The 26,106-nt window shown below is 39.7% G+C and overlaps 4 protein-coding genes and 1 non-coding gene across 7 annotated transcripts in view; 3 read left to right on the top strand and 2 right to left on the bottom strand.

Annotated features, from left to right (window-relative positions):
* Positions 1–483: 483 nt before the first annotated feature.
* On the bottom strand, positions 484–10,002 carry plbd1b (phospholipase B domain containing 1b). Its single transcript, XM_023395554.2, has 11 exons — positions 9,713–10,002; positions 8,927–9,149; positions 7,963–8,046; positions 7,665–7,806; positions 7,429–7,575; positions 6,393–6,537; positions 4,744–4,944; positions 2,875–3,015; positions 2,590–2,775; positions 2,318–2,424; positions 484–1,453 (listed from the first exon to the last, which is right to left on the bottom strand). The coding sequence occupies exons 1-11, from the start codon at positions 9,777–9,779 to the stop codon at positions 1,277–1,279; spliced, it is 1,620 nt and encodes a 539-aa protein (XP_023251322.1). The 5' UTR covers positions 9,780–10,002; the 3' UTR covers positions 484–1,276.
* trnar-ccu (transfer RNA arginine (anticodon CCU)) lies at positions 10,002–10,074 on the bottom strand. Its single transcript has one exon. It is a non-coding gene; the product is annotated as a tRNA-Arg (tRNA).
* A 451-nt stretch (positions 10,075–10,525) lies between these two features.
* cby1 (chibby 1, beta catenin antagonist) lies at positions 10,526–12,334 on the top strand. Of its 2 annotated transcripts, none has more exons than XM_023395577.2 (5): positions 10,526–10,624; positions 10,849–10,947; positions 11,230–11,335; positions 11,466–11,578; positions 11,857–12,334. In XM_023395577.2, the coding sequence occupies exons 1-5, from the start codon at positions 10,619–10,621 to the stop codon at positions 11,935–11,937; spliced, it is 405 nt and encodes a 134-aa protein (XP_023251345.1). In that variant the 5' UTR covers positions 10,526–10,618; the 3' UTR covers positions 11,938–12,334. The 2 variants fall into 2 exon arrangements, with proteins under 2 accessions (XP_023251345.1, XP_023251346.1); XM_023395578.2 differs by having other exon boundaries at positions 10,543–10,706.
* Positions 12,335–13,029: 695 nt separating this feature from the next.
* Positions 13,030–18,103, top strand: pdap1a (pdgfa associated protein 1a). The gene is made up of 6 exons (XM_023395588.2): positions 13,030–13,198; positions 14,193–14,275; positions 14,354–14,428; positions 15,437–15,561; positions 15,756–15,907; positions 16,549–18,103. The coding sequence occupies exons 1-6, from the start codon at positions 13,186–13,188 to the stop codon at positions 16,581–16,583; spliced, it is 483 nt and encodes a 160-aa protein (XP_023251356.1). The 5' UTR covers positions 13,030–13,185; the 3' UTR covers positions 16,584–18,103.
* A 2,518-nt stretch (positions 18,104–20,621) lies between these two features.
* sh3bp1 (SH3-domain binding protein 1) overlaps positions 20,622–26,106 on the top strand; it is an 11,661-nt gene continuing 6,176 nt past the window's right edge. The window contains exons 1-10 of one of the 2 annotated variants that reach the window (XM_023395559.2): positions 20,622–20,928; positions 23,511–23,553; positions 23,868–23,972; positions 24,074–24,150; positions 24,600–24,711; positions 24,984–25,060; positions 25,207–25,294; positions 25,392–25,460; positions 25,607–25,697; positions 25,799–25,935. In XM_023395559.2, coding sequence (XP_023251327.1) covers positions 20,879–20,928; positions 23,511–23,553; positions 23,868–23,972; positions 24,074–24,150; positions 24,600–24,711; positions 24,984–25,060; positions 25,207–25,294; positions 25,392–25,460; positions 25,607–25,697; positions 25,799–25,935 — 849 coding nt within the window. In that variant the 5' untranslated portion in view covers positions 20,622–20,878. The remainder of the gene's footprint in view (positions 20,929–23,510; positions 23,554–23,867; positions 23,973–24,073; positions 24,151–24,599; positions 24,712–24,983; positions 25,061–25,206; positions 25,295–25,391; positions 25,461–25,606; positions 25,698–25,798; positions 25,936–26,106) is intronic. The other variant, XM_023395560.2, reaches the window with a different exon arrangement.

Below are 26,106 nucleotides of genomic sequence, written 5' to 3'. Positions count from 1 at the left end.
CAGGTGTCACTTTAAAAGCCTACGATTTCAATATATATATATATATATATATATATATATATGCAATTTAGTGTTACATACACTATTTAAAGGTTTAAATCTATAAAATTCAGGCTGAGATCTCAGCCTTTGGGTAAAACAAAGTTAAATATACATTTCACCGGGAATGGTGGAGAACCTGATTTTATACACAATCAAACATTGTGTAAAAATGTTTTTTTTATCCTTCTATTTTATTTAAGTTGTGGGTTTTATTCTGTATTTGATCCAAATAATCTGCTCAATTTAAGTGATGAGCGGTTCTTCAGATATGTGAACTTGTTTTATTTTGAAAATAAAGTTGCACCAGTTCCGGTTTGGGTCTCGTTGGCCTTGATTAACTTGATTAACACCAAAAACTGGGTCTTGTAGTTTTTGTGAAACTATTCCGAATACTTACTTCAAAAGAAAATGCGCCACTATTTATAATGCAGGAAGATTTTATTGTCGTTAATATTTACATAAAATCAGTCTGAAAATGTTGCTCCACACAGAGCAAACCTGAGTAAACATTGCATAGAACTTTAAACAAAATAACAACACAAATAAATGATTATCTTAATATATAAATAAAACATTAAGGACATTTCCCTGATGGCAACCATCCAAAACTTTGTGGAACAAACTTTTAAACAGTCTGTTGATAAATCCATAATCCTCATGTTAATTCAGTGTACACTGGCATGATGCTGCCACTCTCGGATGTACACTGAAAGAGGAGCGCAATAGTGGTCACAACAGGAACATCTAATGGCTTGTGTTCAGTACAAACAACCAATGCATGTACTAATGGATTAGTAAATAGTTTACAGTGTTTCCCTTACACTGGAGTTGTAGCAGCAGAGGTGAGGCTTATGCAATTTTTTTATTTATTTATTTTTTGTTGCGCCACACCGGGAGGTTTATATGTATTTTTGTGCACAGTAATGTGTTAGAGAAATGTCAGTCTAGCTTACATGTCAAAATAACACTTTCATTGATCATTAGAAAAGTATAATATTCACAACAATTATTGACATTTATTGAACAGAAAATGTTCTAGCTAGCAACTAGCTAGCTGTCAATTATTCAGTCTCAACTGTCCTTTGTTCAAAAATGAACTCACACCACCACACTGTTAGTTAATTAGTGGGACATATGGATTATATATTGCCAGTATTTTAAACTGAGCCCAGTTATCACATACAGACCAGGATGTTCAGAACGTTTTAGGATGGTACCTCCCATCTCTGTGCTCTCAGGGTCGGCGTAGTGCGGGCCTCATGGTGACGAAGGGAAAGTTGTAGGTGTGCGGGAGACCCCGATGAGCCGTGAGGTTGAAGGGTTGCCATGAGAACGGCCGCAGACCCCCTTGCGTCGTGGGGCCGTTTATTGCCTCTGCGACCAGCTGCAGAGCCATCTGGTAATCGGTCACCTGTAGGGAGGGAACAAGGGAGGGAGTAAGTAACAAGAAGTAAGTGCAGACATTTAATAAGGTTCAAATAACAGATTTATATTGTGCACATCCATGAAGACATCTCTGTTGCCATTAATGGAGTTTGGTAATTCAAAACCTGTGCTTTTATAATGTTTCCCAATGTGGGTTCCATGACATTTTTTAAGATGCTGATCGAATTAAATTTGACCTTTTTCCAGGCAGAAATGAAAAGGATTCAGTGAATCCCCTCAGTTTTTTTTCTTTAGAGAGGAGAAGCCTCTAAGAAAACTGTCGCCTAGTAGTCTAACAAAATTATTGTGGATGGAAGATGAATCCTAACGAGTTTGGCGATCCCCTGACCTTTCCTCTAGCATCACCAGCAGGTTCATTTTTTCTCTTATAATGTGAAATATCTCAACATCTACGAGATGGATGGGCACCAAGTTTTAAACATACATTAATTGCTCCCGTTGCTCCCATCCTAATGCCTTTGGTGATCGTCTGACTTTTCTACCAGCTCCACCATGAGGTTGACATTTGTGGTTTTGAGTGAAACATTTTAGGTAGCTGGGATCAGAGAGGACCTTTGTGACAGTGGTGGTCCACAACGACAAGCCAAAAACAATAAGAAAAGGCCATATTATTCCTACATTATGATCTCACCTTAAAGCAGCTATAGTGAATATATCAGATATAAAGTTTAACAATACTCAAAATGTGATGTAACTTCTGTCATTAATGTTGTCTTGAATTAAATAACCAAAACTGCATGAACTTGCACTAAGAAACTGAATCTTCTCACTAAAGTACGGAGCATTTCTCAAACTTGACTCTGACACTAATGTGCTCATGACCTCTGACCTTAGTGTCATAGCAACCTCCCGCGTGTGGTCTCCTTGGTCTCAGGTCGTTACGGCAACAGATGGTTTTACACGGATGGCCCTTGGAGTAGGGGTCTCTCCTGTAGTCTGCAACAGAAAAAACCAGTCTGACCTTTACTCATGCTGCGGTTTGAAAACAGCAACAATATCCTGAATGATTTATTATTTCTGAATATTTTCACATCTCTAAAGCCCTTTGTGTTCAGGAAATATATGAAATATGAGAAATGCGAGAGTTACTGTTCTACCTACTGTTGTATCTCATGATGTGTTTGAGGGAGTTGAGGTTAGAGACCCTGGCCTGGTCCCTGCGGAGGATTTTAGCTCGGGGACAGAGGTCATAGGAAAAGTCTACTCCGTATCTCTTCCACATCACATCGTACCCAGTCAGGTTGTAGATGTCAACATGAAACGGTATGTTGTAGGACGGCCAATAACCTGCCGAGTGTAACACACTGAAGGTGGAAGTTGTGCAGACACATTGTTACAGCCGACGTACAACATACGAACAGATACACACAAGTGTTTGCTCCTTACCTCTGCGTAAAGCTGGAGTCTGATCAGAGTGCATCACCTTCCCAGGAATCTGCTCCACCACGGTTAGAGCTCCATCCCTGATGCTGTGACCCAGAGAGACCCTGCTCAGGTCCACCACCATGTACTGGCTGTTATATGTACCTGAAATACAGGAAGCAACAGGCTCTGTTTCCTGCCCATGATGACCCAACAAAACTAATTTAATCTGAAAAATTTAAGGCCTTTAACAAGTTATACTGAACTTTCCATAAAAGGATTTTGTATGTTTTACCATTAACCAAAAATCACATACATTCTACTTAAGTGCTGACCATCATTCTTAGCGTGCTGTTAGTTTTTAGGTTTTGATTTCTTATTTAAAAAGCCGTCACTGGTTTCACGTTAAAACATTACAAATATTAACTCAGATTAGTCCGTCACAGTAAAGAAGATATCATCTTTATTATTAACTTCCATTTCTGATCACAGGTCTGTTCTGCTCTAAAATTTGAGAGCAGGGATCGTTTCAAATCTCTCCCTGGTGGCACATTCAAGAATGCCCTGACATCTGAGAACTGATGTTAGGCAGCTATTTCAGACAGAAGTGACTCAACAAAAACTGGATGGATTGCCATGTAATACACGGTGCCCAAAGGAAGAATCCTCAAAACTTTACTGATCCATCAGCAAATTAAAGTTTTCATTTATCCTGTAAAATAACCTAATGTCTACTCGATGGGTTTGTATGAAATGTTGTACAGATAATCATGATTCCTACATGATGTATCATGATTCCTTTTGTGGTTTTGAGTGAGATGTCCCAACAATGATTGGGTGGATTGCACCATCAGCCTCAGTTATACTTTTTGTTTATTGCTACTTTGCAAACTAAACTTGACAAACTTTTCAGCATGTTTGTAATTTCATTGTGAGCATGTTAGCATGATGGCGTTATCATTTACCTGAAAACACCACTATGCAAATAAGGTACCGCCTCACAGTGCTGTCAGAGCATCTGCAGACTCTTTCTCTTGCTGATATAAAACCTCCTGAAGTTGGCTGCTGGCAAATGACTCGCACAGGTAAAATAACATGCACAGTCCTGCATGTGCCTGAGGCATCTGGAACCAGTGGAAGAAAAACAGTGAATTTATGCTGAAGGACGTACTGACTCGCTCAGACAGTAAATCCCACACCTAACCCAATCTAAATGAAACGAAAACACAGGCTCTCACGTCAGCTGCCTGTAGGGCCACCACAAGAGCAGGACGGTGAGCGTGAGAGCAGAGGCTACTGGAGGATGGCAGTCTGTCAGTCTCAAGAACACTCTGTCCTGTTCTCCTCTGGCCTCCCATAGCAACATGACGTGAAAGATCAAAGCAGCTGCCCAATTAACACACACAAGTGTTGTGTAACAAGAAGGATGCTCTGTTTGAGAGTCTGCTAGTGGAAATTTGTCCTGGGATTTTTTACATAGTCAGGGTTTAGTCCCACAACAAGGTAATCCTTCATGCCTTCCCGCAAGTCTCATTTCCTTATTATTTCTCTCCTCTCCTGCTTTTCTATTACTCAAATAAACACAATTCAACTCACTTTGAACCACCAAAGTAAAGTCTGGCATCCTGTAACTGTTTTAGTATGTGTACTCCCTAGCAACCAATCCCTCTCCAGTGCAATGACACACTGATAATGAAGATGAAATGAGGTTCAAAGACAATCTTCTTCCTTAAAGGGAAAACTTTGCTAATACATTGTAACTGTAAATACACTGATGACATGCTTCACATTTTTGGGTCTATGTGGTTGTTTGGTTGATAGTTCTGGAGTCTGATAATAATGTTTCAGCAATAATGGACAAAAAAAAAAAAATTAATCTCGACAGGATTTCACCTGAGTTGTATCTGGAGAAAACATGCGCCCACTCCTCTCCATTGTGCGCCATACTGTTGGCCAGGCGGACTCTGTGCCAGGCCAGCAGGCTGTGAGGGCTGAGCTGGGAGAACAGAGAGGTATTGAAGACACCGATGGAGGTCTGAGTCATCAGCAGGCCACTCCCAAGCAGGTAGAAGTCATCCAGAGACATGAGGAAGCCTGGAGGAGGAGGAAGAGGAGGAGAGGAGGAGGAGGAGGAGGAAGTGGTGGTCATATGAGAGGAGGAAGGCGTTTTAGGACAAAGATTTAAAAGGGAATATTTGAAAAAGGAGGGGAAGGTAAACAGAGATGTGATGAAATCGTTTTTACCCGTAACTACAACCCACAGCTTTCATAACCTCAATATTTAGCAATAGTTTAGTGATTTTTTTTTTTTTACTTCATACTTTTTCTCCACGACATTTCATAGCGAAATATTCAACTTTTTATTCCTCTACATTTTGTGACAGTTTTAGTTACGAGTTGCTTTGCTGATTAAGATCTTTCAAAACGAAAAATAACATCTTACAAAATATGGCACATTTCTGCATTAAATTACCCAACAGTATATAAAATTGTTAAAATTTGTATCACTATAATGTAGTACATTTATCTGTCATTACTCACCTACATCACCTACAAACTGTAGAATCTTATATTGATGTATTTTTGCTTTCACTTGCATTTCAATCACTTCTATTATGGGATTTAGTATCAGTAATAGTAGCATGGCTCATGGCTCATGGACTCATACTACAGCTGCTGCCATTACATTAACACTACTTGTAACACAACTACAGCTGCTGCTGTTACTGCTACTGAAAATAAGAACACAATGCTGCTGCAGCTACTATAAAAAAAAATGATAAAGAGAGGAACATTTGCACCAACGTGACCTCTACTTGTGTATAAAGTTTTCTGTTGGCCCGGATCTGCTGTGTATGCTAAATGTTTGTCAATGTCAGACAGAAAGCAGCTTAGGAAGGCTGCAGGGGTCACACACCACCTCCACTGGCAGCAGTGTAACTCATCTCTTCTTTTTAATATAGTGAAATGATATCCTTGGCCTCCCGGCCTCTAAAAATAGAGCTTTAAAACCACTTGTGTTCTGATAGCAGTGGAGCCTGTAAGAGGATTTTTATGGCCTGGACCACTTGGAAAATCTTTGCCCGCAAAATTACTCAGCGTCCTCTCACTTGACAGTGAGGGAATCCATTTCATCGTGGCTGTGTTTGGGTGTACGCACACTGTGGTAGCTGTTTCCTTGTCACTGACTAAGCCGTGTGCTTAGCAGAAGAATTACGTTCTGTAGAAAATGTCCATTGAGGATTTGGGTTAAGTCCTTGATGTCGGTGTTTGTATTTTCCAAGATGAAAATAAAACTGTGTGGATTAAGGACAAGCCGTTCACCTCAGCTCAGGGCTTTTACAAGAAAGTCGTGCTTCACTGTGCTGCAGGTTCACAAACTTGCACTGCTCAAAATTTAGGTCATGTACTCAGAGAACACTATTTCAACTACAAGCTGCAAATCCCACTTCACTTCTTTTAGGAGAAAGTGCACAGAGCCGTGTGCAGCTCATATGTTTGTGTGCATGTGTGTGTGTGTGTGTGTGTGTGTGTGTGTGTACCAGGGTAGCTGCTGAACGACATCTTTCCAGTGGCGGCGTGTGTGTCAAACACCCTGAAGTCCCAGTGTTTATAGATGCGCATGGTGGCTGCATAAGTGTACCAGCTAGAGTGGCCAAACAGCAGGTTCTCAAAGCCTGGCAGCACCTGAGACACAGAGAAACAAGAGAAGGTATTGAGGCATGTATGTTTTTTTTAAGAAGAAGAATTACCCTGGAAATATAATAACAATTGTCCTAAATGTAAAAACCTTTCATCTAGGTGAAAATTTTGTTTTGCCTAAATACTTTGGTTTATGACCAAATACCTGCAGAACTGAATATAATCTCAACAACCTCAGCTGTAACCTTGTGTTTAGTGCTAATCAGCAAGTATTAGCATGCTAAACCACACCCAACTTTAAACATGAGCATGTTAGCATTGTTATTGTCATAGCATGTTGCCAAGCGAGCATAAGCATTTAGCTCAGACAGCCAGCTAGCATGGTGACAGACTCTCTGTTGTGTTTGTAATTATCCAATTGTTTTCCACTTTTAAGCAAACAGACTGGATTTAAATTAGGTTACCATAGTTACATGAAATGTACCTTGCCTCATTATTGAAGGTTTTGATCTCCTTCGTTTCTCAACAGAAGCAGCTGAAACCTGCTTTTGATTATCTCTCTCATTAAATGTGGCAACTTTAGTAATGACTTTCAAATTGTAGGAAACATTTTGTTTAAATTAGAGGCAACTTAAGTGAATTAATTAACAGAAATAACATTGAAGTTCCTGTAATTAACCAGATAATAAGAAATAAAATGGCATTAATGATGCAGGATTTCTGATTGCACTCTGTCCTCCATTTGCACTTTGTTTTTGTTCCCTGAATAGCTGTAGGTGGAAGAGAAAATATCCCCCTCCTAATGGCCTCTTAGACTCATTGACAGACTTTACAAGAGGAAACCCATACACAAGGCTCACAATTAAAGCAATTAGACCTACGCTGAGGTTTCCCAAGTGCTACCTCACAGCTTGAGCCAAATGAGCTTGGCCTAACCTTTATGAGAGCAGTGCAGTGGCCCATTCCTGGCATCCTGAAAGTGCCGGTCCCTGTGGAGAAGTTGGAGCGAGGTGTCAGGGCTGGGACGAGGTCCAGGAGGTCACCGACGCCGTTCAGAAACTGGACTGCAAACGCTGACAGAGGCTGGGCAGGGAGGGGAGAAAGTGGCAGCGATGAATTAAATGATACTGTGACAACTCTTTCACCCACTTCTCCAACACACACTCACACACCTCTCTGTGTTTGCTTTTGGCCCACTGTGCAGCTCCGGCGTGGAGTCCGTCCAGCTGGGCCAGGATCAGTCCCAGATGCTTCCACAGGGGGTCGCTGTTTCTCCTCAGTTTCACCTGCTCCTTGGCCCACTGGTCCTGTTTGCTGCCGATCAATGAGAGAATTGAAAGGCACACTTTCTGCATTTGGTTGCTTCTCAAATCTGCTGCATGATTTTTTGTTGTGCATCTAAATTTGAAATCATAACAATCACTTTATGCCATTTTTACATTTTGCATTTGACAGATAATAAGATTGTACCTCAAAAACTTTTTCAGGGGATTCAAAACCTTCTGATCCTTTATCAGCTGAGGGTACATGTTGGAGTAGTGATTAAACATCTGTCTGCAATGGAGAAAGAAGTAAGAAGAGAGGGGATTTTAATTTCCATGACACTAAAAAAACACAATCCAAAGTTTAAAGCTAAAGTGACAATATACATTGACAAAATTGTAATCAGAAATGCAATTTAATTTAATAACCCCACCCATATTTCAGGTTTATATCCAAATTAAAGTTTGTTTTTTATTTCTCATTTTATAAATACTACCACAATCTTAAAGATCTTTTCAGTTTGACTTTTCAGTTAATGCTCCTCTCATTCTTTCTAAAGTGAATGAATTTAGAAAACATCATCATCTATTTTGACAAAGTGAAAACAGGATTTTAGAAATTTTTGCATATGTATTAGAAACTAAAAACTGAAATATCACCTTAACATAAGTATTCAGACCTTTTGCTGTGACACTTGAAATTTAGCTCAGGTTCCTTCCATTTCGCTTGATGATCTTTAAGATGTTTCTACACCTTGACTGGAGTCCACCTGTAGTAAATTCAGCTGTTTGGACATGATTTGGAAAGGCGCACACCTGTCTATACAAGGTCTCACAGCTGTCAATGCATATCAGAGCTAAAAAAACCAAGCCATGAGGTGACCACAGCCGCTTCCATAGTTCTCAAATGGAAGACGTCTGGAACAACCAGGACTTTACATTACTGTATTGGTGCTTTTACTCAAGCAAAGGATCTGAATACTTCTTCCATCACTGCTAATGACATTAATGATGCCTTTAATATAGGCTATAGTCAAGTATCCCGGTAAGCCACAAAATTAGGCAGCATGCACAATACCAAGACACTGAAACTGAAGCAGCAAAACAGAATTCAGATAACATAGACATAACATTATTAGTCTATAATCAACAACCTGAGTTGGGCTACTCACCCAGCAGTGAGGTAACCTTCAAGGTACCCAGCCAGGAAGAAGGTGGTCTCGTCTTCCTGTGTGATTCCCCCATAACCTGCGCAGATTTCCAAGACACCCCATCCAGAGAGGAGCAGAGAATCGTTGAAGTAACCGTAGGCTCCCCCATCTGTCTCCATCACCTCCTCCTTCAGGATCACACTCTTCTGGGCAGCATCCCAGTACACAGTGGCCTCTTGGAGCTCTACCATTGCAGGAAGATGCAAAGGGTTATGGGGCTGAGGTTGGATAACACTCATTATGTAAGATAATGTCATGACACCAATAGAAAGAACTATAAGGAAGACACAGCTTTTGCTTGAATGGTTTCTGTCATTAGACAAATTAATATTAATCTTTATAGACTAGCATGGGGGCTTGTTGCTTAGACACACAGGTATAATTTAGTTACTATTTGAAACTAAACATGGCTTATTGGATGGGTATGTTTGCATATACGAGTAAACTAATAAGTAAACATGAGACAACACAAATCCATTTTTAAACACGTATATTAATATGGAATATTGAGGTAGGCCTATATATTCTAATCATTCTAATCATGGACATATAGAGTAAACAAAATTAGCATTATTTAAAACCTAACGTATGTACGTAGGTGCCATGAACTGTAGCCTATCTGTCCGCCATACGCAATTTCCATTTAAACGAAGAGAATTTATTTTTCAACAGTGGGTTTAACTGAATTATACTGGATTCAAAATTAGTTTCCGTCATGTATGGACACACCACGCCAATGATACTCACGGTAAGTTTGCACTGATGCAGCCAGAGTGCTCAGCAGTACGCACAGTGTTAGGCTCTGCTTCTCCATGTCAGTTGATATCCCCCTGCGAGTCTGTCTTTCATGTATTTCAGCAAATAATTGTTATTGTGGTTAGTTCTGTTGAGAGCGACGGCGAAGAAGTGCGACTTCGCAGAAGCCGATTAAACGCTGTCTTTCGTTTGGCGTTAATGTTGATTGAAACATCTGTTAGTCAATCAATCATTATTATAATCCGTGAAACAGTTTCTTTTTCTCCAACGTAAAAACGACCACCCCAGATGGGACTCGAACCCACAATCCCTGGCTTAGGAGGCCAGTGCCTTATCCATTAGGCCACTGGGGCACTGTATCAAGTGGGCGGGGTCATTTCACTTTATATCCGGAATATGGGGCTCTTCGTGACCTCTTTTGCGTTGGAAAGTTTGAATTTTTATCATCATATGATCGTTTTTGTTTTAAAAACGAGGCTTCTAAAGTAATCAGTTGTTTTTATTAATCTATCTGAATTAGCAGTAAAGGCATTATAATATAATGGAAAGACCGGAGGAAGCGATCACCATGGTGATGCGTTTACGTTTCATGGATGGTACCATTTTCTCTTCCGCATCGGGGTGTTTATGTTAGCCTCATGGGACTTTTAGTATTAAAACACGCTATTATCGCCCTAAATAGAGTATTCGAGCTCTGGGTTGAAATATATATTTCTTTTACTTGACGTGATTGTAAAATTCTATCAAATTGCTTCATAGTGAAGCCATGTAACATTTAGAGAGTTGTCTATTTTAGACGTATGGCAACTTTCGCACTTGCGCAGTCGCAAGCATGGTTTTGTTTGGAGAGAAAAAAAACTTCTGCAACCACGTTAAGAATTTAAGTAAATAGTCTGTATGGAGGTAAATATATTGACTATATATTTTCAGTGACACAACTACTAACCCACCTGTGAGACAATCGACAGTTTCACTTAAATGTCAGGTATGAGTAGCGCTCACAGCTAGCGAGTGTTAGCCACCTAGCATTAGCTCGGTAATGTACCATTAGCAACGATAAACACACCCTGTGGCTACGTGGTACTGGTATCTAAAACATACTAATTGGTGAACCATCTCTTATACAGGACCTTAAAAAGTCAATAAAGATGCCGCTTTTTGGAAACACATTCAGTCCGAAGAAGACTCCACCTCGCAAATCTGCATCCCTGTCCAGCCTTCATACGGTGAGTTGACAGAACTTACTGTTCTTTATTATCATTGGTATCGATAAACTGAACGTACTAAAGACGCTGTTTTAATGAGAAGCACTGATGAGTAAGTTCAAATTCAAATCTACATTCATTAATAAGAAAATATACCCAGAGGATAAACAAAGGCAAATGATCTGAAGAACGTGTTTTGAGAGAACTGAGATATAGATTGTTTAGCTTTACATTGTCAGCTGTTGTTCATTTAAGTTTGCACGCAGACTTATTTGTTGTGTTTTGCCTTCTCATCTCTTTTAGTTGGATCGCTCAACAAGAGAAATAGAGCTGGGCCTTGAATATGGACCTCCTATGATGAACATTGGAGGTCAGAGCTGGAAATTTGAAGAGGGACAGTGGATAACAGGTGATAACTTGATGATAACACTTACTACAGACTCCTGTAGTTGTAAGTGTTGCCATATGTGCTAGATCATTGTCTGTCTCTGGATGGCCAACATTGTATTTAATCATTTTATTCTGTTTGTTGAAAACAGAATCTGGTGGGAATGCATCTGGTAGGGAATTGCAGCGGCTTAAGAAAAAAAATGTGCAACTGGAGGAGGAAAACAACCTCCTGAAACTAAAGATTGAAATCCTTTTGGACATGGTGAGTGCTGAGCAGCTTTAATTATGCTTTTACATTACACCAATGTAGTGACTTGGGATAAATTTGTGTTTATTTGTTTGAGAGGGCTAATACATATTGTCACACTCTGGATAGTAATATAGTTTTAGCACAGGTCCAACACTGTTTGGCTTTCATATAAAAAGTTTAATTATAGTTAATTATTTCAGTTATACATTTGATTACCATTTCAACGGCTGATGTCGGTTGGTGTCTCACCAAAGCTGTTGAATAACTGATATCTAATCTTTCCCTTCTAGTTGACAGAGACGACAGTAGAGTACCACCTGATGGAGAAAGAAGTGGAAGATATAAAGACTCAACATCGAAGGAAGAAATGACAGATCGGATCTAATGCCTCCATCACAGGAAATGTTCTTGAAGTGAATTTATCTCTTTTTGTATTCAGAGACAGTTTTAAGTTTGTTGGTGTGTAAAAGAAAAGTTGGTTTGTTTTGTCTTTTTTTTTTTTTTTTGCTTGAAGGTCTCTGCCCTGCTTGTATTCATTTTAAAAGCAGGTACTGTTGAATCAGATTTAGTGACTACTTTTATTTATTTGTTCTGTCCTGCATTTGTTTAATTAGATCTCCATAAACCTGAAACAAGTGAAACATCACCTTTTGTCAATACACAGCATATTTTTTATGACTTTTACATTTGTATGGCAAGTATGGTCTGACATTTCTTTTTAAGACTTTTTGTATTAAGACTGAAAATAAAATCCATCATGGGAAAGCAGCAGTTTTTCTTGTTTGATCATTAATCATTTTTATCTGCTCTGGATTAATACCTTTTGAATTGTAATGCCTTAATCAACCTTATCATACATAACAAATTAATAGTTGACAGATATATATACAAATGTGAATACAACCAAACTACCAAAAACAAAGAGAACAGAATAGTACTTTGATAACTATTTTAGCTTTTCATCCAGCTCTTCACAGTGTCTGAGCAGCAATGCTGCTTATTAAATAATCCTAGCAGTTAATTTTTATTCTTGACCTTGGGAAGAAAAAAGATCTCATGAGATCAGGATTGTATAATGTGTGTACTTAGCAAAGATGTTCTGACCAGCCAGGATCGAAAAGCTTGTGCTCTTACCTTCTGTTGCATCCCTAATATTTCTATTACACAGTCCAATTAATATCAATATTATAATGCAATGCTCTATTTCTACCACTTGTGAAATGTAGTTTGGAATTTAAATGTTTTTGTGAGACTATACCCCTCCCTCCCCTGAAAACAGGAGGTAGAATCGCCATGATACAATCGAATCAATTAAGTATACCTGTCAATGAGAGGTACAGCCTTTATGAACTAGTTTTGCACTCTTTAGCTAATTGGTAGATCAACATGTCAGTCAAATGCTGCCGTGTAGCGATTGGTTGAATGGTCCTAACTACGCATGCGCAAACTGTCGCAACTGAATGCAATCTTTCGACGTTTGCTCTGCCGGTAGCGGGAGGCACGAAGTAGTTTCTAGCCTTTTCTTCTAGCTGTTTAAACCGACGATTTTACCTGTACAACTGTCAGATTCTTCAGCCCTATAGTAGCGGACTTCATCTGTATAATCTTCACTTTTAATAATGCCTCGAGGCGGTAAGCACTGTTATCATATTTAACGTCTCATGCTAAATTTTAGCAAGCTAATTCTAGCTAGCCAATTGCTAGCTAAAGTAGTATGAATTCCTGTTGAACTCTCACATGCTTAGCTTCTAGCATGCTAACCGGTTAGCAGAGTGTAATTTACGGGTATGAGCGATTCCGGGAAGTCACAGCAAACGTACCAGTCGTTAATTAATGTCGTCACATGAACACAGTTAACAGCTTATTTGTAATTTCAACATAGATAGCGATTTGAATGATTATAATTTTGGTAAGTTGTGTTTAACCGCCAGTACCATGTGGACACGAGACCGCTTCGGCTTACTTTAACATCTATAATAATATTTACATCAATTCCTGGCAGTTCGCGGTTGTCACGATTGCCAGATACTTTCACAAGTACTTTGTTAAAGTATCCTCTAGCTATCTATCTGGCTATTTTTTGTTATATGTCCATATCTAACGTTCAGTAGACATAACATTTGCCGGTGAAGGGAGCTGGCCCTCGGTGAACGTCATGTGTGACTCATCTCCCACCACACACAGTCTCTGCGTATTTTCACACTAATATCGTGAGATCTTGTTTGTTGATTTGTAGATACACTTACCTGAACTGTGCTGCGATCTGTTTCTGACCAGATCTGTGCCCACATTCAGGGGCTGGACACAATAACGGCAACACCTGTTCCATATAATGCCATTTAATAATACATCACCACAAACTGTGACCTCAAATGATCAGTGTTTAGTTCAGGCTTGCCAGTACAGATAAAAACTATTTTATGGTAATGTTTATTCAACGGCTGCTGTATTGAATCATATTGTATTGTACAGGTGTTACTGTTTTTGTCTCCACCCCCAGCTTGCAATTTAGCATTAACATAAATGTGTCCCCAGTTTTCTTAAAGATTTTAGTAAACTGTGTAGTGTGCTTTACATTTGGATGCCGTCTATATGCCAGTAACAACTCTACTCAACTATGTTGCAGGGAAAAAGGGCCATAAGGGCCGAGGAAAGCAGTTCAGCAACCCTGAGGAGATTGACCGACAGATGAGAGTGCAGAGAGAGATGGTGAGTTAAATACCTTTTGTGGTAGAATGCCGTTGCTGAAAAGTCAGGTCAGGTGTGACCTTATGTGTATGTCCACAGGAAGAAAATGCTGGTGCAGAAAAAGAGAGCTCTGCAGAGTCTGAAGAAGAGAGCAGCAGTGACGAGGAGTCTGAGGTGAGTGATGTTACTGACTTAGTAAAACTGCTTGGTTTGCTTATTGGCTGTGGGTGAAAATTTCCTCTATGTAATAACTCAGGCATGAAATTGAAGATTTCTTAGTGTAGCTTTGAAAGAATCTTTAGTGCTCTGGTGATTTATGAACTACCCTGTGATGTAGATTGGTAATTTACTACTCTTTGTATCTGCTTTCCCTCCAGCTGCTTGTATCATTCTGTCAACAATTCTGTCTTAAATTTCTTCTGAAAATCAACAAAATGAAGCTCTCTGCATGTTTGAGCAGAAACATTGTAGAAAGTTCCAGTCAAGCAAATGCCAGAGCACAGGGAGAGCAAGTCTGTCAGGTCCGAAGCCCAATTGTTAAAATTTCAAAATGGTCAACAAAGGTTTTGTATTTTAGATGTTTCTGGTGACAGATATGCAAAGATACATTCTGACTCTGGTCTGGAGGTCACTGTTGACCTTCTATCATGTAGTTCTCTCTTTGTGATTGTTGAATCTTTCTTAGTCTAAAAAGAAGTTCTTGCTCTTTGCCACTGAAGGACTAACACCACACCTCATACATACTGTAAAGTTTGGCCTTGCTAAAATGGATTTACCTCTTAAAAGCCATTGTAGCCGATGTTGCTGGTTTGCTGTTCTAGAGGATCACCGATCTGGGTAGAAGACATGAATTATCCATTTTCCCAGTCTGCATGGTTGCTAGCAGCTCACAACCTTTGTCTGTGCTCTATAACTGCATGTGATGACATTGCTTCCTGCAGTTGTATGTGTCCTCTCAGAAAGGAGAACTCGGCTGGTAGTGTAAAAGGAGTCAGTAACCTTTGTTAGCAGCAGTTTACCTGCACGTACCTGCTAATTTTGGTGTAAAAAGGGTATAACATCACATTAGCAGGCGGGCAATGAACTCACAAGGATCTGCATTTATTTAACAGCTCTGTGTCGGTAGCTGGAGTCGTCATCCTGTTTCATTGAGATTATAAAGGTGTTTCTTTTTGCTCACAGTCCAGGAGGAGGAGTGGAGTGGAGGGGCTTATAGAAATTGAGAATCCAAACCGTGTGTCTCAGAAGAGCAAGAAGGTGGCTGAAGTAGACGTCGCTGCTCCCAGAGAACTGACTCGCAGAGAGAGGTAAGTGTTGCCTAGTCACTCAAAAAGACCATATTTGGATTTGTTATTTTGTTTTGCTAAGATTCTGAAATTGTACAATGTCTCTTAACCTTGGTTTGTTGCATCAGGATTTTATTTTGTAGTATTACAAAATTATTCGTATTACTTTACCTTATGTGAATTCTCTTCTATTCTCTTCTCATCTATTCTCTCAGAGAGGAGATAGAGAAGCAGAAATCGAAGGAGCGCTACATGAAGCTCCATCTTGAGGGAAAGACTGAGCAGGCCAGGGCTGACCTAGCCAGACTGGCCATCATCAAGAAACAGAGGGAGGAAGCTGCCAAGAAGAGAGATGAACTCAGGAAAGGTGAGAAAACACAACAATGAATACAGACCTATTCTGTAAATTTTAAACAATATATACGAGGGCTGGAAATTATGAATCACATTGCAGATTTTAATTTTTTTCGTTCAGTCATCTACAAAACCTCAAGCTTGTATAGGTGCTGTTCATAAGGCTAATACTTCAGCAAACATCCACATCAACAGAGTTATTGCAATTTGTTTGTTAAGCTACTTATTGTGACATGATGATTCAGTATACTCGCTGTAGCTTGAGGATTTATTGGTTAATATTTGTTTGTACATGTACCAAACACCTCTGTCCTGACATGGAGGTAGAAAATACAATGTGTTTTAGCGGCTTATTTGTACTCTCATAAATAGAATTTACAACAGCAGACATGTACATATCGTGTGTATTGTGTATATTGTATTTATTAGTGTATATTTGGTATATTTTTGTTGTATATTTCCATAGATGTTTATTCTATAGATGTTTTCTGCTGTGGTAAATGAATTTCCCAGTTGTGGGATAAATAAAGTTAATCTAATCTAATCTAAAAAGACTTAAGGACTCCAAGTGTTTGGAGCAGTTTTATGGATTTTACTATTTTTGAAATGAAAAACTTTACACACTTATTTATGTTCCTTCTTATTTTTTATCAGAAAAAGAAGCAGAAGAAGCCAAAGCAAAGCGCTAGTCCTTCATCTGAAAGCTTCATCATGCACTTCAATCTCAGAGGGATGGAGAGAGAAGGAGATCTGGATGAGAAGAACGGGGAGGGGACCAATACAAGTGGTGTCAGATCAGGGGTGCTCCTGAACTCCTGTCCCTCATTTCAAATCAGAGGGGCGTGGGTCTTCCATCACAGTGTGATCAGGGCAGGGAAAACGGGTGGAGCAAAGCGAGATGAAGAGGAATGCAACATTTGGGATGCCTCTAGTTTTCTTTTTAAAATTTCTTGAAGTTTCAATAGGAGGCAATTTCAGGTTTTCCAAGTGCTTCACTGCCTCTTTATTCTTCCCCACCCACCAGGGTTTTAATTCTAAAGCTGCTGAAGTTATTTCCATTCCTTTTTGATTCATACATTTTTACAAGGTTACATAATCCAAGTTTACTTGATGACTGGACAGATATTACAGTGAGCGTGCATGAGGATTTCTTTGGTGCTTTACTTTCCCCTCCATCTCACCTGTTTTGTAAGAAGGCAAATCAGTGAAAGATGGAGGAAAGAACACTATTCAGAGGATAAACTGATATATAAGAAATATACTATGTAGTTAAGTATTTTGTTTTGGATCAAAAATGGCATGCTGCATCTCAGTGGATATGTTTTCATGATGCAATAGTCTAATTTTCATCAAAACATGACCCAAATTATTCTGCTTTCCCCACCAACGTTATCTTTGTCCCAGTGTTGGTTTTGCCTTGTTTTGAGCCACTTCTTCATTTGGCAATTTACAGAGTTGGTAAATTAGTTTTCATATCAAATACCACGTTTAGAAAGTAGTAAATATTTAGTTTCTTTTGCTGTCTCCTGGATCTTTCCCAAATTTACATTTTACTTCATTGGATCTTCTTATTGCTGTCAGTTCAAAAGTGTTTCAAAATGTGTTTTGTAATCCTTTGCCCAAAGCACCAGGAATTTTACTTGAATTGCCTATAATTAGCAGTTTTTAAGTTGTTAAACATCAGTGCTGGAAAGCATTGTCTCAAACTGCCTCAGTGACTGTGGCCTTGCCCTGTTTCTGATGGGATCCTCTGTGGTTCTTTAGGAAGGATTGCATCTTCTGTTGCCTTTTCAGAGTTTACACAAGACCAGTTCACGGTCTTTGTCCTGTAATTAAAGCACTGCAAAGAGCCTACACTGAGTTAGTTTGTTAAGTATTCTACATCAGTCTCCAAAATGATCACAGACAGCTCAACGCCTCTCTGACAGTGAAACTTCATAAACTTCACAAAGACAGGATTTACTGCAGGGCATTTGTCTTGTTTAGACTGCACAGGTGTACATAATAAACTGGTAACTCGGTATGTGGTGGATTTGGAAATATCTTGATCAGGAAAAACCGTATTCCCTATAATATGGAAGTAGCTTAAAGAACAACAGTTGAAACCACAATGTGTGAGAAAATGTAGCCGCAGCATAAAAATGAATTCCACCGGTTTTCCATCATGTATTTGAAGTCATTTTTAAAAATAAATTCATTGATAGATAAATGACTATATTGTGTTTCTGTTATGTAACTGTTACTCATTAGACTCATGACACATTGATTTTACTTATTTGAAACACTCAAAGGGAGTATCCTACTCTTGTTAGTCCTGTGCATTTTGCTAATTTCACCACTAGACTGCAGCATTTGACTGACACCAACCTCCACCTGGGCAGCACTTAATCTCAGAAGGATGTTCAGCATTGGAAGCTGGATGCTATTGTTCTTCCACATGAGAATTTATGCAGAAGGTCAGACTGAGTCATTAAGTCAAAACTTGTGACTAGATCTCAAGTTGTGTCCTCGTAAATTCACAGCACTGCTCACTAACGTGTTGCAAGGTGTAATGACAGTTACGGTATGCTGAGCTCCCCTCATCACGTTACAGATATTTAACTGTAATACAAACACAAGAACTAAAGAAACTGATCTAGATACATGAAACTGTTAAGTAATCCAATACAAAAAACTTTTTTTTTTTTTTTTTTTTAATCATTTAATCATGCTTACCTTACAACAAAAGACTTTTTATATTTAATTGCGGACTTTTTTTATTTCATACATACTTTTTCTGTAATCTGTTTTTATTTCACAAAGCCATTTTTCCAAATATCTTTAAATTTCATAATTTGTTTTATCACAAAATCTTTATCTGCTGATAAAGACAAACAGAAGAGCCGGTTATGTAATTGACCCTTGCACAACTGGCTCTGCCACGTCTGTCCACATATGAGACGGACTGAAATATAAATAGACTAAAAAATAATAATAATAATAATTGCATGCAAAAATGCATTTCAGTGCGAAATTACTGTGATTAATATTGGATCTTTTCACAATTTATATGGTTATATGACGTGTGTATTTCATGTTTGTGTACATACATGAAATGTATATACACATGTAATACAGGTATTTATTCATATATGTGAGGAACCATTTTTATTATCACTATTAAGACAGTACGGTACTGCTCGGCGGTAGCTTGTATTAAACCAAATATCTTACCTTGAGCTGCAGGCCAGGTGCTCCAGTAGTTGTAATAATCCAAATGTGGCATTGCGCTACGGTGTCGTGGAAATGAAGTCTCTCCTAAGGGCACGGATGATCAGGACGGTCTGGTTCCGGCTCCTCGGGTGAAGTGGCACCAAATCAACCGTTTCCCCCTTTGCTGCCTCTTCACGCAACCAAAACACACAACCTGACCACACTCCGCCACGCGATGAAGACACTTTCATTTAGCAAACTAAGTTGGTGGCTGGAAGTTTAATTCCCAAAACGTCTGGTTTGGAAAATTGAAGTTATGTGGCTGGAAAAGCTCCTCAAATGCCGCCAAATCAGTCCTAGCTTGACACCTGTTAGCAGGCTCCTCAACGGTGGCGGTGCTAGCGCTGATACTCCGAGCGGGTCTAGCTTCTGTAGCGTAGGTGGAGCTGCTCTCCTGGGAAGGCTGGACTTCATCTGTGCTCTCTTTAGCTGCTCGTTTTCCAATATAAATCTGCAATATGTTTTTTTTTTCTTCCTGCCATTATGATTTTATCCTTAGGTTAGCTATCAATGCTACAACAGCCGGATGTAAATTCAGGAATCGTAGAGTTCACATGCCCCGCCCTACGCTGCCTCTGATTGGCTAACGATCGTTGCCTTCGCTGGTTGGATTGGTCGGATTTAGGCACGAGGCGTGAGAATGGATAGGAACAAGGTAAGAAGCATTGATGTATTATAAGACCTTATAATGAATGAATGAAAGAATGAATAAATGAATGAATAAATGCTAATGTTGCTCCACATTGGCTGGACACGTAAATTAGCAACTGTTTGCTAACAAGTGAAACCAAACGATAATATATCACTTTTGTTTTACGGCTTATTTCTTCTGCAAATCTAGTAAAAAGTAACTAGTAAAAATCTAGTAAAAACGCAAACAAAAAAAAAAGAAACTAAAATAACTTAAAGGGATAGGGAAAAGGAAACAAATAATGTGAGACAAAAATAAAAAACAATGTTGAAACCGCCTAGGTTCAACAAAAAATTGAGTTGAGCCAGATTTAAATAAAAAATTATTTTGAATTTACTGATTGAAAAAAAAAAGGGATACTGTCTGAGCCAGCAGCATTGATAGTTTCCTCTTTTGGTCTTTTCACATCCTTTCAGCTCTTTAACACAAACTGTAAGCATTTACAGAAGTACAAACTAACCACAGCCTGCCTGCAGTGACAGAATACTCCACGCATTAAGACATTTAATGAGATGCCAATCTACAAATGTCTTATTACTGTTCAAGTGTAACATAGAGATTTACCCTCTCATAAGGAAATAGTACATTTTTCTCTGCAGAAAAGCTGTCTAACTCTGTGAGTAGATGTAGCAGTGGGGTCTTTACAGGCTGAAAGCATAGTGTGACAATCAAGCCTGAAAAATCTCTCTTCCCCCTCACAGCTGACACTTCATCTGTGCAACTTCCTCATTCACTGGCTTCTGTCAGATGTTACTTAAGAGCGCACTCCTGAAACAAGAACGAAAACCGACATCAAAAAACACACACACACACACACACACACACACACACACACATACACATAAATACACAAAAACATCACCCAACAGAGGCAGAGGGGAGAGCAGCCGGTCCGTGCCTTCTTGTCCTGATGAAGTGACACAGCTGGACCCTGTGTGGACGGGTTTATTTTATTTTTTATAATTGAAGCAGGAAACTTCGTGGGGCTGAGCAGGAGTGAGGTGGTCAGGTTAGAAAAGCTGGTTGAGCTCCACTGCCAGCATGCTCCGGCAGTCTCTGAGCATCCTGAAGCAGCTCGGCTCTGCGGCAAAGTAAGTGCTTTAACCGGATATTTCTCCTCTGATTCTTGTAAAATAGGCTTCAGCATGTTCCCCTGAAACCGTAATATTCACCATCAAGGTTTTCTCCCCGCCTCAAAGGGCTTTCGAACCAGAAAAATGGTGATTATATGTTGGTCTTATGGTTTACACGTGACCATGTGAGTTAACAAGAATATATTTAAGTTGATTTTAAACCACAGCTGTGATCATTGTGACGTGTCAGTGCTTTAAAGCGTGACGATGTGAGTTTCGAAAAAAGAGCACATAACACAATCTTCCTCTAGGAAATGAATAGTTTTAAGTTCTAAGCAGTGAAAAAACAACATCCTTATACTCAACTCACTACTTTAAAGATTTTGATGCATCAGTCTTACTTGGTCTGGAATGACCAGAAGCTGATGGTGGCTGATGATATAAAACTTTAGATAACGCTGTAAAGCTGACAACTAAGTTAGTTTGACTCTTCTCTCTTCTTGTGCTACTGTCACACAAAAGCTATAATAGTCTTATGCCGTGATATCACCAGCTTTAAACTTAGGATGGATCATTTCAGGTGTAGAAAAACCTGAGATGCTTTCATTTCAGCGCTACTCTGCTTTGAGGAAATGTCTCATTCTGCTTTAGTTTCAGTGTTCTCATTTTCACATTTGTGAATACGGCTTTGAAAAAGCGTTTTTTAAAGATGGGATCCTACACTTGCTGGTTCCTCTTGAAAGTGACACATGCTTCTTGGGGTTTTGAGGGAAACCTCAGGCTCTTCCACGCATGAACACCAGAGTGGTTCAACTCATCCGAGTGGACACACCGACTCCAGGTTGTGGTGTATGTTGTCAGTGCACATTGTGAAGGCGATGGTTGATTACCACAGGGTTGGTACTCGTTATGATGTGGTTTTCTCTACAAGAGGAAACAAAATCTCTACACAAAATATTAATTGTTTATTGCAATTGTTCAGATTTTTACTATAATTTTTCTTTCTCCTGATAATCAAAAACCTTAAATGCATGCGGCGTGTGCCTGACTCATGAGTAGGTGTCCCTTTGGTTTAAGCTGAACACGTCTGATCTAGAGAGTTTTGCCCGTGCATGACAACCACTGACATTCACATCTGAGTGGGTGACCAAATCATACACCTACACCCTGTCTGGTTTTTCTGGTACAAACTTGCAAACTGCATGTCTGAAAGAGTGTGTGCATGTGTGTGTGTGTGCATGTTTGTGCAGGCCATGCAGCCTCTATCTCTGGCGCGCCCTGGTTTAATAATAAACGCACGCAACGTGCATCTGCAGCAGAGCAACGTGGGGCTCCAACTACCACAGCAGCACTTCACCCACTTCTCTCTTGGTTTCAGCTCTGCAGAAATAAACAGGTGTATAAAAATAATGCACAGAAGTAGACTAGTGCACATCAAGTATTTATACGTACTGGACAGGCTTCGTGAATACAAGTGGATTTCAGTGTTGCGTTTTGTGCGGAACAGTTTATTGATTCTCATTGATAGATTTGTTCTGTACTGGATAACATGAGTCTAGACACACATGCCACTCACGCTTTTACTTTCTTAATAAAAGCATACAATTCATCTGTTCACGTGCTTTGATGTAATTTTACTCTATGTTGATGAAAAAAGGTATTTTCCAGCTTAAAAGAAAAAGTTGAAATGAGAATCAGAGGTAAAAAAAAAAAAAAAAAAAAAAGGAACTGGAGTGTGGTTTGTTGGGGATTTCTTCTCTTTGTGTTTTGAAACGTCAGATGTCAGGTTCACTGTGGGAAAGAAAAGAACTACACCTTGGAGGTGATGAAGCTCATCTGACCTCATCTCGAACTGGGTGGGGTTTCCTTTCAGTGGGAAACAAACTTGAAAATGTTCTAAATAGGGAAATTTTCACCTCTCTGTTGATTTCCCTCCCTCCTTTTTTTTTTTTTTTAAAACGACTGCATATCACAGCAGAGGTGGAAGAGGTTTTGTGGTTTCAGCCCCGCCTTCCTCTCACAGAGCTGGTACTGAAATGAACCACAGCATCAGCCCTCACACTCCAAGTTTAGCTTGTTGGCCCTTAACATTTCCACTGTTGAGTAGTTTTCAGAGCAAAAGAGGTGCACTACAATTTTACACTGCAAAGCCTCTGCAGAAGTTTTTATTTGATGATGATGATTGTTTAAAATAGTCTTCTAAGTGTCTTGTTTTGTCCAACCGACAGTCAAAATAAAACACTCTTCATATTTACCATACACACATCAAGAAAGTGAAGAGGCACGTTTTTCAAAAATGTTGAACTATTTCTGTAAATGAGGCAAACATGACGTAATTCCAGATTTTTAGATATTTGTTGGTGGGAAAAAACACTGCGTGATGACATCATCTTTGAATTTAGGAAACTGTGGCGGGACATTTCTGACCTTTTATAGACTAGATACACTGAGAGCATAATCCTCAGATTATTCAGATTATAATGAAAATATAAATGTGAAATTACAGTCTAATTATCTAAATGATAATAAAAACCTCAGTTTTGACATCAGACGTGTTTTACTTTAATATTCACTAACCAACACTATGTTCACATCCTCAGGTCACATGATGCCACTGAACTTCTACACGAGGACCTGGTCATGGTGAGGAAAAGAAACATTCTGTGTCATCACAACCTTTCACGCTGCAGCACTAGTATTAACAACATGTTAATGACGATACAATTAGTTTTATAGCTTAAGCCGTATGTTGGTTCTGGATGTTGGACGACTGATTTTTCCTTGTAGCACTTCCTGTATCGGAGCATACGTCTTTTGCAGACTTGATTTAGAGCAAAAGAACAACATTAAACCAACTTAAACAAAACAGCATTTGGAAAATGTTAATGGAGTGAGAAGAAGGGACCAGAAAATTAACTTTCACATTTTATTGTGTGTGTGTCTCCGGCTGAATGAAGGTGGAGCAGCGAGTGGAACCGGCCAAAAAGGCGGCTCAGGTCCTTCACAAGAAGCTGCAGTGCTGCATGCAGAGTCAGCTCGGGCTGGAGGCTGAAAAACGAATGGTAGGAAGTGGCTCAGACGATCATTGTATCCACAAGATGTGTAAAAAAAAACATTCGATTGGTGACCGTGAAAGGTGTGACACCCACTTCTCTCTCCGCAGAAAAAGCTCCCTCTGATGCTGCTGTCCATCAGCATGGCAGAGAGCCTCAAAGACTTTGATGCCGAGTCCTCTATCAGGTGACAGGTTTGATCCCTCCATCCCTCCGTGATCTTTACTTGAACTGTTGACTCGTGCTGACTGCTGTCATGTGAAAACCTCATGCCTCCAGCAGAGAGGTTTTCAGTTCTTGATGAAAAGGAAAAGAGGATCCCACACACAGTGTAGAGCATGTGACCAGAGCTCAGTGTATGTCTTTTATTTATAGGTATAGAGTCAGTGGTAGAGCAGCGAGATGAGTCGCCATTAATGATCATGTCACTTGCTCTATGTAATGAAGTGCTGATTGATTTCTAGACCTGAAGAAGATCCATGCTAGACCAGAGTATTTAGCTCTTGTAGCTGGCTCTCTGCAGTGTGGTTGTGTTTGATTTATTTTATCTTCAACACGAACCATGAGCTGTGTGTGTGTGTGTGTGTGTGTGTGTGTGTGTGTGTGTGTGTGTGTGTGTGTGTGTGTGTGTTGCAGGAGAGTGCTGGAGATGTGCTGCTTCATGGAGAAGATGTTGGCCAACATGCTGGCCGACTTCGAGATGAAACTGGAGAAGGAAGTGCTGGAGCCGCTCAACAAGCTCAGCGAGGTGAGAGTGGGGCTCCTCTGTTGTTGAAGAGAAACTAATGTCACACTCCTGATTGCGATTGATAAATAACACACAAAGGTCAGCAACATAAATGACTGAAGAGTTCAGCTAACAGGGTTCTTATAGTCTCATTTTATGCTTTGTATTGTCAGGTGTTATTTTATACGTCCCAACCATTATGTTATGTTAAAAGGCTAATTATTAAAAAAGAAATTATTTTAAAAAATCCCCATAATTTTTCCTTTATATTCTTTTTGTTACTTTCTTTTAAGGATGATTTACCAGATATTCTCAAGAACAAGAAGCAATTTGCAAAGCTCACTACAGACTGGAACAACGCAAAAACCAGGTGAGTCATACAACCTCAGTCAGGGCTACATGTGTTCAAATTTATCCACGCACCAAGTAACTAATCAGATCTGTGTGTGTGTGTGTGTGTGTGTGTGTGTGTGTGTGTGTGTGTGTGTGTGTGTGTGTGTGTGTGTGTGTGGTCAGGAGCCAGGCCAGCACTGGTCCCCAGGCAAAGCAGGATGGGCTTCGAGAGGAAGTGGAAGAAGCTTGGAGGAAGTTGGAGAGCATCAAGGTAAAAAGGAACAAAGAGCACCTGGGTTAAATCAAGCGCCCACTCTGATGCAGTGTCCTTGAGCAAGGCAGTGAAGCCCTCTTCTTTGTATCTGCAGGATCAGTACTCTGCAGATCTGTATCACTTTGCGACTAAAGAAGATGACTACGCTAACTACTTCATTCGGGTGAGCTGCAGCTGTGACGGCTTCGATCTTTTCTTCTTCTCGATTAATTCACCGCAGGTTTTTGCAGAGAGCACGCACGAAAGCTGTAATCTAACCTCAGACTGCTTTATATATCCAGCACCCTCTCTTGTTTTGTCCAATTACAGCTTCTCGAGCTGCAAGCAGAGTACCACAAAAATTCACACGAGTTCCTGGAAAAAAACATCTGCGAGCTCAAAGAGAATCATAGTCAAAAAGGTGACGTTATCTTCTCCCAGTCTCTACATTTACTTCCTGCAACGTCACTGCAACATTTCTACATGTTCTTATTTCCTCTGTGCAATTATCTGATTCTGCAGGGCCAACGCAAAGCCTCTCTAATCAGAAGGTCTACGGCGAGCCTCTGCTGACTCATCTGACTCAAAGCAACAGAGAAATCGCTGCGCCCATCCAGGAGTGTATTCACATGCTGCTGAGAACGGGCATGTTGGAGGAGGTAGGACTGATGGCGTGACAATACAGGGGTCACAGCGATTGATATGCATGTAAACTCTGATTAACAGTGTCTTTACCCTGTAGTTTACTCTCATTCACCACCCTGCATACAGCTTTGTTTTAATTCCAGTCTGCAGACCATATTTATATCAGGTTTTTCTCATTCTCAGGT

Source organism: Seriola lalandi, unplaced genomic scaffold (assembly GCF_002814215.2).
Source record: "Seriola lalandi dorsalis isolate HSWRI2012SDOR001 ecotype SW California unplaced genomic scaffold, Sedor1 jcf7180002054965, whole genome shotgun sequence".
Lineage (NCBI taxonomy): Eukaryota > Metazoa > Chordata > Actinopteri > Carangiformes > Carangidae > Seriola > Seriola lalandi.
This window is presented reverse-complemented; position numbering and strand designations above follow the sequence as displayed.

Bases quoted from the DNA above. Each gene is read 5' to 3' on its own strand.
- cby1 (XM_023395577.2), top strand. The intron at 10,948-11,229 runs GTGAGTTGACAG...CATCTCTTTTAG, and splicing joins CCCTGTCCAGCCTTCATACG to TTGGATCGCTCAACAAGAGA. The intron at 11,336-11,465 runs GTGATAACTTGA...TGTTGAAAACAG, and splicing joins AGAGGGACAGTGGATAACAG to AATCTGGTGGGAATGCATCT.
- pdap1a (XM_023395588.2), top strand. The intron at 15,562-15,755 runs GTAAGTGTTGCC...CTATTCTCTCAG, and splicing joins GAACTGACTCGCAGAGAGAG to AGAGGAGATAGAGAAGCAGA. The intron at 15,908-16,548 runs GTGAGAAAACAC...ATTTTTTATCAG, and splicing joins GAGAGATGAACTCAGGAAAG to AAAAAGAAGCAGAAGAAGCC.
- plbd1b (XM_023395554.2), bottom strand. From the start codon at position 9,779: ATGGAGAAGCAGAGCCTAACACTGTGCGTACTGCTGAGCACTCTGGCT. The intron at 2,776-2,874 runs GTAAGGAGCAAA...TACACTCGGCAG, and splicing joins GACTCCAGCTTTACGCAGAG to GTTATTGGCCGTCCTACAAC. The intron at 2,425-2,589 runs GTAGGTAGAACA...TTTCTGTTGCAG, and splicing joins ACACATCATGAGATACAACA to ACTACAGGAGAGACCCCTAC.